General features: G+C 43.4%; 1 protein-coding gene and 1 pseudogene across 3 annotated transcripts in view; one reads left to right on the top strand and one right to left on the bottom strand.

Moving 5' to 3' along the window:
- Positions 1 to 16967, top strand: part of LONP2 (lon peptidase 2, peroxisomal) — a 115055-nt gene that overhangs the window by 84023 nt on the left and 14065 nt on the right. For all 3 annotated transcript variants that reach the window (XM_003819801.4, XM_024925812.3, XM_034940114.3), the window contains one exon: positions 3677 to 3819. In XM_003819801.4, the coding sequence (XP_003819849.1) occupies positions 3677 to 3819 (143 nt within the window). The remainder of the gene's footprint in view (positions 1 to 3676; positions 3820 to 16967) is intronic.
- LOC117976229 (ubiquitin-like) lies at positions 3828 to 16962 on the bottom strand (annotated as a pseudogene).

Raw genomic sequence — 16967 nt, forward strand, 5'->3', positions numbered from 1 at the left:
TTTGTTTTATAATGAGGAATCAAAGTGGGTATTCTAGGAAGATCCAGTGTTTCCCTACTCACACTTTGCATTACACACAATCCAGGGGGTGACTCAGAATCCAGTGCTGTCCTGCCTCTCCCAGTTGGCTGACACCATTTTCTTGACTGGAGCCTTAGTTTTCTAGGCATATATTCTAATGATGGAACATTTTGAAATGCAGATTATTTTTGAGGTTGCTGAATTTTTTAATAACACAGCTGCTGTCCCTAAATTGCCATCTTTTATAAGGTCTAGTTGCATTAGAAATAGCTCTCCCAACCCCACTCCCCCAGTGCTCAGAACGCTGAACCCCGTACTACACTTGGAAAAGGATTGGATGTCCTAAAGCATTGGTTATGTAATTGTGGGTTGGCTTTCACCCACTGAGCTTTACTTCCTCCTGTGATCGTGAAATACAAGCTGGCAACAGTAATTAGATCTCAGAAAAGCTTGTCACAAAGCACCACAGACTAGAGAAACTTGTAAGCTCTTTTTGCACTGGCTGAAGTTTTTGAGTACCACTACCTTCCATCTGTAGAGTGTAGTAACCTTAGACAGGTAGTGCTTTTCTTCTGTGCATTAATTTTAATTAAGCAATGACACCTACTTTCTTTTCCACTCTGAGATCTGCATGTAGCTAAACTTATCAGGTGAGTGCTTTCCCATCTTTGATCATTGATACTGCTTGGAATATACTGGAAAAAGAGCAGCAAGCAGAAAATCTCCCATTTCCACAAGCTGCTAACTCAGAATTGCTAGATTTTGTGAAGCAAATGAATGCTATAAAAGAAGTCAGAAAGATCAGGGAAGCTGTCCCTAGGACTTGGTCAGGCCAAACCTTGAAATATCAAGTGATGTTACAGAGGTACAATTATGAGAATATATATAACTCAAGACTTACATATGTGATAAATAGTGCATTGCTCTTTGCCGTCTCCAAAGGATTTTCTTTTTTTTTTTTTTTTTTGAGACGGAGTCTCACTGTGTCGCCCAGGCTGGAGTGCAGTGGCGTGATCTCCGCTCACTGCAAGCTCTGCCTCCCGGGTTCACGCCATTCTCCTGCCTCAGCCTCCCGAGTAGCTGGGACTACAGGCGCCCACCACCACGCCCAGCTAATTTTTTGTATTTTTAGTAGAGATGGGGTTTCACTGTGTTAGCCAGGATGGTCTCGATCTCCTGACCTCGTGATCCGCCCGCCTCGGCCTCCCAAAGTGCTGGGATTACAGGCGTGAGCCACCGCGCCTGGCCAGGATTTTATTTTTAATTCTCACAGCAGTTCTGCAGAGAGAGGTAGTGAGAGGTTTAATGCTTTGTTCAGCATAATTTGCTGTTAAATAGCCATTCATTGGCAGAAAATCTGAACTGTTGTGTTTTCCTTCCTGTGTCATTCATGGTTTCAGTCCTGAAGAGGAGCCCACTAGAGCCCAACAGGAGAGGAGAGTGGGAGAATCCCTCACCCAGAAGTTCACAGTGGTATCATTTAGTGACACTCAGGATGTCTCCAGTTATTGTTAGAATTTAAAGTTAGGTTCATCCCTGTGAGGTCCAAGAAAATATAAAAATAAAATAAGGGTCTACTAGTATTAAACATACTCAGTAATCACTTTTGAAAGGAAAGGAGTTAGTGGAAAAAATGGAAGAACCATAGCGAAACTAAAATAAATATATGTAGATATATTGCTGGACGTGGTGGCTCACACCTGTAATCCCAACACTATGGGAAGCTGAGGCAGCCAGATCACTTGAGGTCAGGAGTTCAAGACCAGCCTGGTCAACATGGTGAAACCCCGTCTCTACTAAAAATACAAACATTAGGCCGGGCTCAGTGGCTCACACCTGTAATCCCAGCAGTTTGGGAGGCTGAGGTGGGCGGATCACCTGAGGTCAGGAGTTCGAGACCAGTCTGGCCAACATGGTGAAACCCCATCTCTACTAAAAATGCAAAATTTAGCTGGGCATGGTGGCACATGCCTGTAGTCCCAGCTACAGGGAGGTTGAGCCAGGAGAATCGCTTGAACCCAGGAGGTGGAGGTTGCAGTGAGCCATGATTGTGGCACTACACGCCCGCCTGGGTGACACAGCGAGACTCCATCTCAAAAAAAAAAAAAATTACATATATATGTGTGTGTGTGTGTGTGTGTGTATACATATACACACACACACACACATATATATACACACACATACACACACACACAAACATTAGCCGGGCATGGTGTTGTGCACCAGTAATCCCAGCTACTCTGGAGGCTGAGGCAGGAGAATCGCTTGAACCCAGGAGGCAGAGGTTGCAGTGAGCCGAGATTGCACCACTGCACTGCAGCTTGGGTGACAGAGCGAGACTCTGTCTCAAAAAATATAGATAGATAGACAATGTTAGATAACTGCATAATTATTATATGTGTGTATTAATATACGAAGCAATCACTTTCAGAAGGAGTAGTGTGTTAAAAAGTAATGAAAGATTTTAAAACAAAACACTTCATGAGACAAGAAGTTAGAACAATTACGGCAAACTAAAAGAAAAAGCTAGGAATGAGATCGAATACAGCCAAGTATTTCCTGCAGTTTTAAAACCTCTACTCCCCATTTTGGGTTTCTGGCCACAGATTATGTAATATTTTTTGTTACTTGAACTGGAATTACAAAGATTGATACAGAAGATGGTCCGATAAGTCAATTGGGTCCTGCTCCTTGTATGTCTAGGTCCAAACCAAAATGAGTCAATATTTGGACAAGATATCAGCCATCCAGGGCTTATAGGCAGGTAAAGGAGATGGCCCATTATTACAGGGATTTCAAACCAGGCTTTGTATTCTCTTACCCTGGCACTGCCAATTATATTTATTTATTGGAAAATGATAACCTTAGAGTTAAGCCATATGCTTATAAAAGAGGCACTGCTTATATGGGTTCTATCATGTCCAGGTTTACATTGCCCGTTAGAAAACAGGACACCTGGCTGGGTGCAGCAACTCATGCCTGTAATCCCAGCACTTTGGGAGGCCAAGCGAGGGAGGATCGCTTGAGCCCAGGAGGTCAAGGCAGCAGTGAGCTGTGTTCACACCAGTACACTAGACACCGTCTCAAAAAAAAAAAAAGTGTTGGGGGGAGAGAGAGAAAGAGAGAGAGAGAGAGAAGAGGAGGGGAGGGGAGGGGATACCTGATCAGACTCCTCTGAAGAGGGAATTGAAAAGTTTGTCACAAGCCCTGAGTTATGCTGATGTAACAGAGAATGTTAGATCAGAGAATCCAAAGTAAGCTACTGCGCTTAGCCCTTCAGTCTTTGTCCTAGCTATAGGCCATAAAGTTGAATAGTGCCGGGAATTGTTCTTGACTTAAGAATATAATGGTCAAAAAGGACAGGCAAAGTTGTTTCCCTTCTGGAACTTACACTTTAATGGGGGAGATAGACAATAAGCAAGTAAAAGTAATTGAACAAGGCAATTGCAAATACCACCCTCGGTGAGCTCTTGAAACACAAATTATTTCACCTGCATTCCACAGATACACAGGTGAATGTTTGCCTTGATAAATGCATAAAAGTGACTGAACTTTTGAGGTCCACTGGGCTTTTGTTTGATATTTACTGCTAGTGAATTTTCCAGCCTGCAAATCTCTTAGAACTTCTAAATACATTTTTTTTTTCTTTTAGGTTGCAGAGAACACATCTTAGAAGATGAAAAACCTGAATCTATCAGTGATACTACTGACTTGGCTCTACCACCTGAAATGCCGATTTTGATTGATTTCCATGCTCTGAAAGACATCCTTGGGCCCCCGATGTATGAAATGGAGGTGATTCATTCTTTTTATTTCTTTTTGCTCCAGTCAATGAAAGGAACACTTTATTGAGGCCCCAGGGCCGTAGGGCCTGGGCAGGAGGCTGCCCTTTGGGGAAGGAATAGCCTTATTCGACCTTCTTTTTGGGACGCAGGTTGTTGGTGTGGCCGCACTTCTTGCAGCAGTTGACAGCATGGGGGCGCAGGCAAGCACAGCTCTTGTGGCACATCATCTTGTTGCAGTTGTATTTCTGGGCAAGGTGGCAGAGGGAAGGCTCCGTAATGCCACCTCGCAGGCACAGCATCAGGCGCAGGGTGGACTCTTTCTGGATGTTGTAGTCTAAGAGTGTGTGGCCATCCTTCAGCTGTTTGCCCTCAAATATCAGACACTGCTGGTCAGGTAAGATGCCCTACCTGTCTTGAATTTTGGCTTTGACATTCTCAGTGGCATCACTGGGCTCGACCTCAAGGGTGATGGTCTGGCCTGTGAGGGTCTTCACAAAGATCCACATCTCAGCGTCTGCAGCTTGGCCAGTCTCACTCCATTCTCATTTTTTTGTTGGTACTCACTGGTGTACTCAGGTGGTTGCTTAACAGAGAAGTAAAATTGGGTGTTTCCAGAGGCTGAATTTTGCCTTAAGATGGAAACTTTATTTCTATATGGTATTGTGTTTTAGTGCTTATTGTGATAATACGACTTGCCAGGAGCCAGAGATCCCAGCCATATCCTCTTTTAGAACCCCAGTCTCATTTTATTCTCTACCATTCCGTTCCATTTTAAGGACAATGCCTCTGACTCTTCTTCTTAGAAAAATTACATATTCTTATGTGTACTTTAAGGAGGGATTTCTTTGTGCTACCAAGGGCTTGGGGGAAGAGGCGGGGAATCAACCTGATACAGGTCTGAAAACATGAGCATAGCTTAGCTTCAGACTGTGCTAGTGCAGACCCAGATGACATCTTTCAGGAACCTATTGTTCCATTGTTAATAGTTCCTTTAGGGTTAAACCCACATGCAGGTCTAGCCCTATTTTCATCTTTCTCTCCTAACTGTACCTCACAGCAGAAGGCCTGGGTGCCAAGACTGAGTTGAAGCAGCTGATGGAAATAGATGTTAGACTATAACTGCTAAGGGCATTGTGACATAATTTATAGGTGCTTAGATGAGCTTTCATAGGTTGGTTACTATAAAAATGTTTGTATTATACTACTGAATTTAGCTTTATCGTCACCTCCTTATCAGTTTAAGGAAAACATATTTTCAGAAAATAAATGTGATAAACTATGTAGAAGATAATCTCTCCATCTAACATTTGAAATCATTACTAGTAGATATGGTTTTCCTCAAGTTCTTACAACTGAGCAGATGAGAAATAGCCCCCAAGCCTGTCTTGTTTATCCATTTAAACTCTAAACTGGTCATTAAAGCTAATGAGCCTCTCTACAGAGCTCTCAGTTACAAGAATAGAACTTGTTTACTCTTGACAGTAAATCTGGACTTGAACAATAGAATCAGAAGCATTGTTTTGATTATTTGAATTCTTAAGATATCATGGATTTGAATTTTGAAGTGTTGAAAGAACTTGAGCAAAACATTGTTGATTGAGAAAGTGAACAAAACCTGCTTTCTCGTTCTGGGAGGATCCAGTGACATTGTGAGTGAAGACGCAAACAGGTTTTGACTCCTGCATGGCCGATGACCTTTTTCTGTAGGCTTTCCAGAAAAGTACATTCCAACAGTTCTTTGAGGATTTAAACTAGAGCAGCAAATAAAGACAAAAGATTAATGCATGTCTCTGTTGCATATACCCCTCTCTCCCAGCCATTTCTGCTGATGTTAAGTTTGGAAGCGTTGCTGACATTCCTGGAGCATTAGCAAAGAAAGAGCCAAGAGAACAGAAATGAGAAATTTTATAAACACTGCTTACCAGTTATCCTTGTTAGCATGGGAGAACCTTATTTTCCTTGTAGCATGTGAGCTTTAACATAGTAACACTTTTACCAACATGAGTCTGCAGAAAGACTCCAGTAGCCATTTTGTCTTTTATAGATAGCATCTTAGAATGGAAGATGTGGTGTGTCACGTGCGTCCGTGCGGAGAGACCACCAAACAGGCTTTATGTGAGCAACAAGGCTGTTATTTCACCTGGGTACAGGTGAGCTAAGTCCGAAAAGAGAGTCAGCGAAGGGAGATAGGGGTGGGGCCATTTCATAGGATTTGGGTGGGTAGTGGAAAATTACAGTCAAAGGGGGTTGTTCTCTTGTTGGCAGGGGCGGGGGTCACAAGGTGCTCAGTTGGGGAGCTTCTGAGCCAGGAGAAGGAATTTCACTAGGTTAATCGCTCAGTTAAGGTGGGACAGAAACAAATCACAATGGTGGAATGTCATCAGTTAAGGCAGGAACCAACCATTTTCACTTCTTTTGTGATTCTTCACTTGCTTCAGGCCATCTGGATGTATACATGCAGGTCACAGGGGATATGATGGCTTAGCTTGGGCTCAGAGGCCTGACATCGTGTTTTGAGTGTTGGGAACATTGTGTTCATTTTTTTCATACTTGAAAGTGAGAACTCACCCTGTAGCTGGGGGTCTGTCTCTACCTGTAGTGGTCTGATGACCACCAGCCCCAAATTACTTAACCACACAGTCTACCTCTGCTTTTGCATCTATAAAATTAAGATTTATGGAACATTTCTTTCTTGTCCGTGAGGGCTGTCACTGTGCTAGGAGTGTAATTCCATTTTACGTACAAGGGAAAAAGTTTGAAGAGATTAAATGAATTGTACAAATTCACGTAAGTGGCAGTTGGTAGAGTTAGGATTCAGACTCAGATCAGCTTATTCCAAGTCCATTATTCTTTCTACCTTTCTACAGTACCCTGTCAGGCCAAAATAATTCCTGCCCTTGTCTGCTAGAAGAGAGTGGCAGTGATATATTAGAGTTTTTTAAAAAGGCATCTGCTCTACATCAGATTCTCATTCATATTCTTACCAACTCTGTTGCTCTGTTTTGGAATGGGAGAGGCTGGGCTCAACTTGTTGACCACTCCCATTTTTGTATCTCTTGGCTATCAGGCACTGTGTAAGGCCCTCCACAGTGATCATTTAATCCTCAGCCATGGTTGTCTTTCCAGTAACAGTTGAGGAAACAGGCTTAGAGTATTTAAATAACTTGAGAGAAGACACAACTTATGCCAGAAATGAGATTTGGTTCTAGACCTGACCAACTCCAAACCTAGTGCTGTTTATTACTCTAGAAAAACATCACAGGCAACCTGAGCAGGGCCTCTGTTCATTGCAGAGAGCTCACAGGTGGACCTGAGCAGGGCGTCTGTTCTTTGCACTTCACAAGTGGCCAGTCTTATTTCTCTACTTCTTTGTGCTTTCCTAGGCAAAGAATCTGAAGAGAGAGGTTATACTAGGAATACTGGAATACATGTTGAGGTGTTCCCAAGATGTTATAAGATACCTTTCATTTGTTTGTTTTTACTTTTTGAGATGAGGTCTCACTCTGTCACCTAGGCTGGAGTGCAGTGGCATGATCATAGCTCACTGCAACCTCCACCTCCGGGGCTTCCACTTCAGCCTCCTGAGTAGCTGGGACCACAGGCGTGTGCTACCATACCCAGCTAATTTTCTCTGTATTTTTTTGTAGAGATGGGGTTTCACCATGTTGTCCCAGACTGGTCTCAAACTCCTGAGCTCAAGCCATCCACCTGCCTCAGCCTCCCAAAGTGCTGGAATTATAGGCATGAGCCACCAAACCCAGCCGATACCTTTTTTTTTTGTCTAAATGCCTGTATTCTCCCTTAGGGTAAATTACAGTCTAGGGTCTGTGGTTTCTTCTAGAAAGAGTTTGATTCATTTAATAAATACCTATTAAGGACCTAACATGTGCTTCTGGCAACACAGTAGTAAACAAGCAAGGTATGATGTCTGCCTTCATGGATCCCACTTTAATGCAGGAAAACAATAGACAAGTAAACAAATAATCACAAATTGAAGTTGATGCTATAGAGAAAACAAACAGGGTGGTACTGAGATAGACAGTAACTACTCTCGCTATATCTGAAGTCTGTTTTAGAGGTAGAAGTAGACATGCTGATGGGAAACATTTGGGGAATGAAGGAAACAGTTATCAAAAGGGACTTACAGGTTTCTGGCCAGAGTGACAGGGCATGTGTGTAGTAGTGCTGTTTACTGAGATGGGGAAGACTCAGGGAGGGAGATGAGGAGAGAGTGTTGCAAAGAAAACTGAGAGCTCTTTTGAACACGTTACAGTTGAAATATCCAGGCTGGGCGCGGTGGCTCATGCCTGTAATCCCAGCACTTTGGGAGGCTGAGGCAGGTGGATTGCTTGAGTCTGGGAGTTCAAGACCAGCCTGGGCGACACGGCAAAATCCCTTCTCTACAAAAAATACAAAAATTAGCTGGGTGTGGTGGCTTACGCCTGTAGTCACAACTACTTGGGAGGCTGAGGTGGGAGGATCACTTGAGCCTGGGAGACGGAGGTTGCAATGAGCCAAGATCACGCCACTGCATTCCAGCCTGGGTGACAGAACAAGACCCTGTCTCAAAAAAATAAAATAAAAGTTAGAAATATCTGTGAGGCATAGAAGTAGAGACATTTGGACATTCAGATCTATTGCTCAGAGGAAATACCCAAGATGGAGATTTTAGAATTGTTAGAAAATAGAGGATATTTAGAGCCCCAGATATTGAGGCTTTCACATCACCTAAGAAAAAAGGATACATTTTTTAAAAGCAGGTAGTCTAGAAGCAAGCCCTGAAGGACAGCATTATTTAGGGATCATATAGAGAGAAGAGGAGCCAACAAAGAAGTCGGGAAAAACAGAAAGGGACTGGGAAGGAACAAGCCTTCAGGGAAGAGGAAAACCAGGATGTTGTGCTGCCATAGAGACAGAAGAGGAGAGTATTTCAAGAAAGAGGGGACATCAAAATGTGTTTACTGTTTGAGAGATCAAAGAAGATCAAGGTCAGAACAAATGTGTATTGGATTTGATGGCATGAAGGTTGTTGGTGACCTTGAAAGAGATTTCACAAGGAAGGAGTGGTGGGGATGGTAGAAATTGGAGTATGTTGAAGAGAGAATGGGAGGCGAGGAAGTAGAATTAGTGTAGGCAGCTCTTTAGAAGTTTGGCTGTAAACAATTGCAGAGAAATGAGGCAGCTAGAAGAGAATATGGATGTCAAAGGGAGAATGTTTTCAAAATAGTAGCTGCTGCTAAGAGTAATCCAGTAGAGAGCACAGACTGATGTTGCAGGACAGAGCAGTGGTACGATAGAAACAAAGTCTCCAGGAAAGTGAGAGGGGGTGGGACCCAAAGCACCAGTGAGGAAATGGCTTTTGTTGGGAGAAGGGATACCTTTTCCAGGATATTATGTAGAAAGGGACAAGAATATTGAGTTATTTATAAGGAAAAGATTATAATGATGGGGCTAACGTGTGTGAGCTGCACAAGAGAGGAGTGAAGTTAGGGCAGAGCTGCTGTATGATGGGAATGTGCTGGAGTTCATGGCTTGAGTACAGGCGAGCTAGAAGGATAAGAAATGATGGTCAGGGGTTTCAGAGGTAGTATGGTTTCTGTTGGTGATAAGTACCTGGAAGAGGGTGGCTGAGTTCAGGAGGCATTTAAAGAACTGAGAAGCCAGGTTCTGGGAGAGCATCATGCCTTCACTGAAGACACCCAGGGTGATTGATAGCAGGGGCTGGGGCAGAAAGGAAGGAGCAGAGTTTAGAATCTTCCTGAATGTCAGAGACAGTGAAGAGAGAGTCAGGATGGTAAAGCCAGCTGCCATAAGCAGGGGCTCAGAAGGGTAGAAGAATAAGGCCTGAAAGTTGCAAGGCAGCCTCTTACTGACTAAATTATAAACTTAGTCTCCTTGAGCTTGATGTCTTCCTCTGATAAATGGTGGTAAGCATGTGCACGTTATCACAGAGTTCGAATTTGGTGAGTCAGTGTACCCACTGCATTGCCCAGTAATACTAAAAAAGAAAAAACAAATACTAATTTCTGCAACTACCATACTCCCTAAAAACAGAGACCTATCCCCAATCACCAAAAAATCCCCATTGTTTTTCTAATCCAAATTTTGTACATATTTAATAACCTTATACCACCACTTACTATTTTTTCACTTTCATCGAAGATGAATCTACAAAAATATATTAATGTCAAAAAATATTACTGACCTAGCAAACTGGCAGTTGGGAAGTAAGGTAAGAAGGCACACTTTTATTAATTAATAATATCTTTTGTATTCCCTAAACAGATTGAAAAATGGTGGATTAGTTCATTCTTGCATTCCTATAAAGAAATACCTGAAACCAGGCACAGTGGCTCACGCCTGTAAATCCCAGCACTTTGGGAGGCCAAGGTGGGCGGATCGCTTGAGTTCGAGACCAACCTGGGCAGCAAAGTGAGACCCGGTCTCTACAAAAAATACAAAATATTACCCGGAAGGCTGAGGTGGGATCCACCTGAGCCCAGAAGGTTGAGGCTGCAGTGAGCTGTGATCACACCATTGCACTCTAGCCTAGGTGACAGAGTGAAAACTCTGTCTCAAAAAAAACAAAGAACCACCTGAGACTGGGTAATTTATAAAGAAAAGAGGTTTAATTGGCTCATGGTTCTGAAGGTTCTAAAGGAAGCATAGCTCCAGCATTAGGCCAGGTGCATTGGCTCACACCTGTAATCCCAGCACTTTGGGAGGCCAAGGGCAGGCGGATCATGAGGTCAGGATTTCGAGACCAGCCTGGCCAATATGGTGAAACCCTGTCTCTAAAAATACAAAATTAGCTGGGCGTGGTGGCGCACACCTGTAGTCTCAGCTACTCGAGAGGCCGAGGCAGAAGAATCGCTTGAACCCAGGAGGCGGAGGTTGCAATGAGCTGAGATCGTGCCACTGCACTCCAGCTTGGGACACAGAGCGAGACTCCATCTCAAAAATAAATAAATAAATAAATAAATAAATAGCTCCAGCATCAGCTTCTGGGGAGGCCTCAGGAAACTTACAGCCTTGGCAGAAAGTGAAGGGGGAGCAGGCATGTCATGTGGCCAGAGCAGGAGCAAGAGTGCAGGAGGGGAGGTGGCCACATGCTTTTAAACAACCACCTCCCACAAGAACTCACTCACTATTGCGAGGACAGTACCAAGGGGATGGGGCTAAACCATTCATGAGAAATTTCCCTCCGTGATCCAGTCACCTCCCACCAGGCCCCACCTCCAGCACTGAGGATTATAGTTCAACATGAGATTTGGTGGAGACACAGATCCAAACCATATCAAATGGGTTCTAGGAACTTAGCCTAGATTTCAGATTTAGGAACAGTATCATAGGTCACCTTTTCAAAATACATAAAGTTTCCTACAGAAACAATATCAATTAAGTGCATGTTTTAAAAATAAAAATAAAGGTTACTACAAAAAAAGTGGGGAGGAGCAGGAGTGGGTGCAGGTGTCCCCAGGAAGCCTAGGCATAGCTCACACTGCATGTGCTATCACGGCGAGACTCAGAACTGCCCCGAATCCGAGGAGGGGCCATGCGAGTAGGTGGGCCTAGGCACCTCCTCAGTCACTGGCTGTGCCCTTTCACTCTGTCACTGGGAGACAGAATCCTGAGTTTTCTGCTTCAGGGAGCCTGCATGGAAAGAGTAGGTCACTGCCGGAAATCAGGCTGGTTTTAGCAAAAGGAATGGACATTGGGCACCTCCAAAGGGACAAAGGACCAATATACCTGGTTGGGGGCAGGATTCTGTCATTTGATTATTCCTGACTCATGTTTTCATGAGGTAGTCCCCCACCTCATATAAAAGCCTCAGTGTTGGCTTCTGACCATGGTGTATGAAAAGCCCTTGTCTAAAGGTTACTGCCCTGAGAAAATAATAAAGGAAGAAGAGGATAGACATGAAGACACTTTAAAGCCTCCTGAATAGAATGCATCCAGAAGCGAATTCCAGGAGATTCTGTCATCATGCTTGCCTTTCAAGCAAACAAAATTAGCTGCTAGAACTGAGAAAGAGTGTAAACACCAACTAAATGCCTCAAAGAATCATGGTAGTAAATTACTTCTCCATGTTGCTCCATATAAACCTGCTGTGCCACCTGTGGAAGGCAGCACTGATGCTGCATGTTCAGTCTGGTCCAAGGCCCCAACAGGAATCCGTTGTGCCAAGAAAAGGCCCTACTGGAAGGATTGGAGAGCAGCTGGTTCTCAGCAATGCAAGCATCAGGCCAGGCTGGGGCTGCTTAATGCTGCTTAAGAGATGACAGTGGTGGACCCCAACACCTCTCCAAGGGATGTAGAATCTGCTCTTCCCATTTCTGAATGCTACTGAAACAAATCTACAACTAGAAAAATCAAATATTCATGAATTCAAGACTTGGGATCTCAGTACTAAGACTTTAAAGAAGTTGCCAGATGGATCGCTTCTGTGGTGACAGCCCTGGCAGGAGCATTCAAGTGCTCTATGAGCTACAAAAGAAACCAGTTGATGGTGTGAACACCACTACAGAGCAACCTGCACACCACAGCAATTTGACAGCTCAGGTTCTGTGTCTCACGTGGTGCCGTGCTTGTCCTTGGAAAGAAGGCCTACAAAATTCTTCATATCTCCATTCCTTGACATCTGCTGGCAAACTCCCACTCATATTTTAAGACTCAGCCTCTCCTGTGACACCTGTGTCTTCTCTCCAAACAGGGAGGGACGCTTGCCTCTTCAGAGCTCCCCACACTGGAGTATAACTGCTCCTGTGTCTGATGCCCTTAGTCTCTCAGTGCCAGGAGGTATTCATGCTTATGTCCCCATGGCCTGTAACAGAGCCTGCATCAGGATGCTTGGTAAAGGACTGTTGAATGAATGTCAAATATGGGTCCCTCTGATGGGTCTATACGTGTTGATCTAGGATTGGAAGGGTCACAAAGAGTTGTGCATACTTACAATTTCAATCAAATATCACTATTTTTAGTTAAGAGGGAAGAGTAGTGTGAAATTGGCAATAATTAGATACTCCAAATGTTCTTTAAAAACTAATAGCATTGACGTATTAAGAATGCAATCAGCCGGGCACAGCAGCTCACACCTGTAATCCCAGCACTTTGGGAGGCTGAGGCAGGTGGATCATGAGGTCAGGAGTTCGAGACCAGCCTGGCCAAGATTGTGAAACCCCCGTCTCTACTAAAAATACAAAAATTAGCCGGGCATGGTGACGCACGCCTGTAGTCCCAGCTACTTGGGAGGCTGAGGCAGGAGAATTGCTTGAACCCAGGAGGTGGAGGTTGCAGTGAGCCCAGATCGTGCCATTGCACTCCAGCCTGGGTGATGAGCGAAACTCCGTCTAAAAAAAAAAGAATGCAATCATACATTAGAAGACACATTCTGTTTTTAGATTTTTACTTAAATATTTTAAATACTTCCTTAATCTGCATATTTACCTTATTGATAGATTTCAGAAGAAATTGATCATTTCATGGAACAAGATTTATTAGACACATAAGGAAAGTGAATCATAACAACTGTACAGGTGGGAAATTGAGCAACAAAAATGACCCTGAGATACCCACATTCTACTTTGGCATATAGTGGGAAAAACATTCTAGACTTCAAGTCTAGGCCTATCTTGGCTAATGTAACCGATGACTTCACAAACCATTTATGGGACTAGAAGCTGAAAGGAAAGTACTGGTGGATAAACATCATATTGAAATTATGTTGAGTCACTTATTTGCTATAAAACACAAATTGTTTTGTGTAAAGGGGTTAAGATGGCTGGAAAACTGTCTCCATTCAAGAGCAAGAAAGCAGCATGTGTCTTACCCTGTACCTTCATTTTTACTTGTACTTCATAATTTCTGAGGGAGAAATACATGGAAACCAGATGCTTGATATAGTTTCAGAACACGTCCTTAAAGAATATGACTCCAAGTCTAAGAATTGTAGGTCCTTTGCTTCTTAGATAACTACTGTTAGCCTTGATCACAGAGATTCCAGGTTTAATAACTTCAGTTCTCCCCACTGTGTATATAGATGTTAAGTTACACAGATTTGGCATTATTCCCATTTTCAGGTTAATATCAGAACACTTCTTATCAAGTCAGGATAGTAATTGTGAGCCTAGATGCTCTAGGTTTGGCCATATGTAGTTATCTACACCACCCACTGTTCCAATTAACAATTTACCAGTTGCTTCTACCCAAAGTACCAAGACTCTCCAGCAAATGGGGAATATTGGAAACTGGCTTGGCTTCTTGAAGCAACATGGTAATCAATAAGAATCTTGGCTGGGCATGGTGGCTCATGCCTGCAGTCCCAGCACTTTAGGAGGCCAAGATGGGAAGATCGCTCAAGCCCAGGAGTTCAAGACCAGCCTGGGCGGCATCGTGAAACCCCATCTCTACAAAAAAATACAAAAATTAGCTGGGTATGGTCGTGGGTGCCTGTAGTCCCAGCTGCTGGGGAGCTGAGGTGGGAGATCACCTGAGCCCAGGAGGCAGTTGCAGTGAGCCAAGATTGCACCACTGCACTCCAGCCTGGGTGACAGAGTGAGACTCTGTCTCAAAACAAACAAAACAACAATCTGGCTGGGCGCGGTCGCTAATGTCTGTAATCCCAACACTTTGGGAGGCTGAGGAGGCAGATCACTTGAGGTCAGGAGTTCGAGACCAGCCTGGCCAACATGGTGAAACCCATCTCTATTAAAAATACAAAAATTAGCCGGGCATGGTGGCACACACCTGTAATCCCAGCTACTTGGGAGGCTGAGGCAAGAGAATTGCTTGAACCAGGAGGCAGAGGTTGCAGTGAGCTGAGATCATGCCTCTGCACTCCAGCCTGAGCTACAGAGCGAGACTCTGTCTCAAAAAAACAAAAAACAAAAACAAGAAGAATCTTACTACTGCTTCTTCGGGGATACTTTTGGTATTATTTTGACAAATGAATTGTGAGGATTCAAATATAAGAAAGGGATTATTCTTGGTAGAGTTAACAAAATTGTACCAAATGACTTTTTGTGTTAAACACGATTCATTCACCCAACCCTAGAAAGGAGCCTGAATGAAGTCTAATTTGGGTGACAGATTCCCACACAAATTAGATGTATGTCATTCAGGTATAGAGAATTGATTTTATATTAGAAAAAACAAACCTTGTGAACAGTTTTATAAATAACTGTTTCATGATTTTCCTTAAGTAGTACTGATCTCTTACATATAGATCGTTTGTGTCTTTCTCCTCAAATTAGTATAGAACAGGGCAAGTGGCAAAGCTCGAGGAAAGTGTGACCTGAGGTACATGCTGTCAGCTCGATGCTGGAGTTTGGCCTCTCAAATCTCTAACCTGTTAAATGAAGTTAATTAGGATTAATTTTTTTTAATGTATGTTTACTACTGAAAATAAGTGCTCGGCCAGATGCAGAGGCTCACGCCTGTAATCCCAGCACTTTGGGAGGCTGAGGCTGGCGGATCACCTGAAGTCAGGAGTTTGAGACCAGCCTGGCCAACATGGCGAAACACTGTCTCTATTAAAAATACAAAAATTAGCTGGGTGTGGTGACACATGTCTGTAATCCCAGCTACTCGGAGCCTGAGGCAGGAGAACTGCTTGAACCCAGGAGGCGGAGGTTGCATTGAGCCAAGATTGCGCCATTGCACTCCAGCCCAGGCGACAGAGTGAGACTCATGTCTCAGAAAAAAAAAAAAAAAAAAAGAGGAAAAGAAGTGCCCAATAGCTTCAATGGATGCCACATAATTTTGGAATAATTTTTACAATCAGGAATTTCATTGTCCAAGCCCCTTAGAAAAAGAAGCAACCCAGCCCCATACCCAGAAAGTCAAGCTGTATACTGCTGTTCCTTAGTGAGACGGTCAACTCTCAGTAGAAAAATCTCCTGTTTGGATTAGTGCTTAGTTGACCTATTGTGTTCAGTTCCTCTAACATGAGTAACTTCTATTGGATAGGAAATTTTGAAGCTCAAAGGGTGTAATGAGAGTTAACATTACTGATTTTCCACTGTTACTTTTTAGTGTTTTCATAACTTGGATGTGTTAACCTATGGCCCATCAACTATGCTCCTAGTCTCAGGTGACAACATGTTCAATTTAAGATGGCAGGCAGTACAGTGGACCTCTCTCATCCCATGGGAAGGAACCCAGGATGTTTATTATGTAGTATTGTATAGTCTCTGCAGCAGTAATAGAGAAAGTTAAAGGTAAGCGGTGGAGAAGTAAAATCTAGAGTTTCTAATATAACCCTTCTCACTTTTCTTTTCAAAAAAAATAAGAAGGTCTCACCATGTTGCCCACGCTGGTCTCTATCAAACTCCTGGGCTCAAGCGATCCTGTCGCTTCAGCCTCCCAAAGTGCTAGGATTACAGGCATGAGCCACTGTGCATGGCCAAGCTCACTCTTCTTAAAGGTCTGCTAGTAAGAGGGTTTCTACTTTTTGAAACAAATTCATGATTACCTAAAATGAAGCTAGGTTATGAAGTATATATAAATATGCAGCCCAATAGGCCGGGTGTGGTGGCTCACACCTGTAATCCCAGCACTTTGGGAGGCTGAGGCAGGCAGATCACTTGAGGTCAGGAGTTTGAGACCAGTCTGGCCAACACGGTGAGACCACATCTCTACAAAAAATACAAAAATTAGCGGGTGTGGTGGCCTGTGTGCGCCCATAGTACCAGCCACTTGGGAGGCAGAGGCAGGAGAATCACTTGAAGCCAGGAGGCAGAGTTTTCAGTGAGCTGAAATTGTGTCACTGTACTTCAGCCTGGGCAATGGAGTGAGACTGTCTCAATATATATATATATATTTGCAGCCCAATAAAGATACTTAGATAAAACTATTGGGTTTATTCCTTGAAAACTAGGGCATGTGTAGCTAGATCTGGCTCATAAAAAGCAAAGTTATTTACATATATTTTAAGGTAAAATTGCTTCTGATAAATGTCAAAGAGGAAGTTTAGGTCTTTCTTCTGGCAGAAAGCCAGAGAGTAAGTGCTGAATGTGACGCAGAATCATGTTAGGTAACAAGGACTTTGAGGTAAGTGGCTGAAGTCTTCTGTGGAGTCAGCCGACTCTTGCAGGATTGTGTGGTATCAGTCACCTTTAGCATTTGCCAACCCAACTCTGATCATTCTTCTTCTTTCAA

Source organism: Pan paniscus, chromosome 18 (assembly GCF_029289425.2).
Source record: "Pan paniscus chromosome 18, NHGRI_mPanPan1-v2.0_pri, whole genome shotgun sequence".
Classification (NCBI taxonomy): Eukaryota; Metazoa; Chordata; class Mammalia; order Primates; family Hominidae; genus Pan; species Pan paniscus.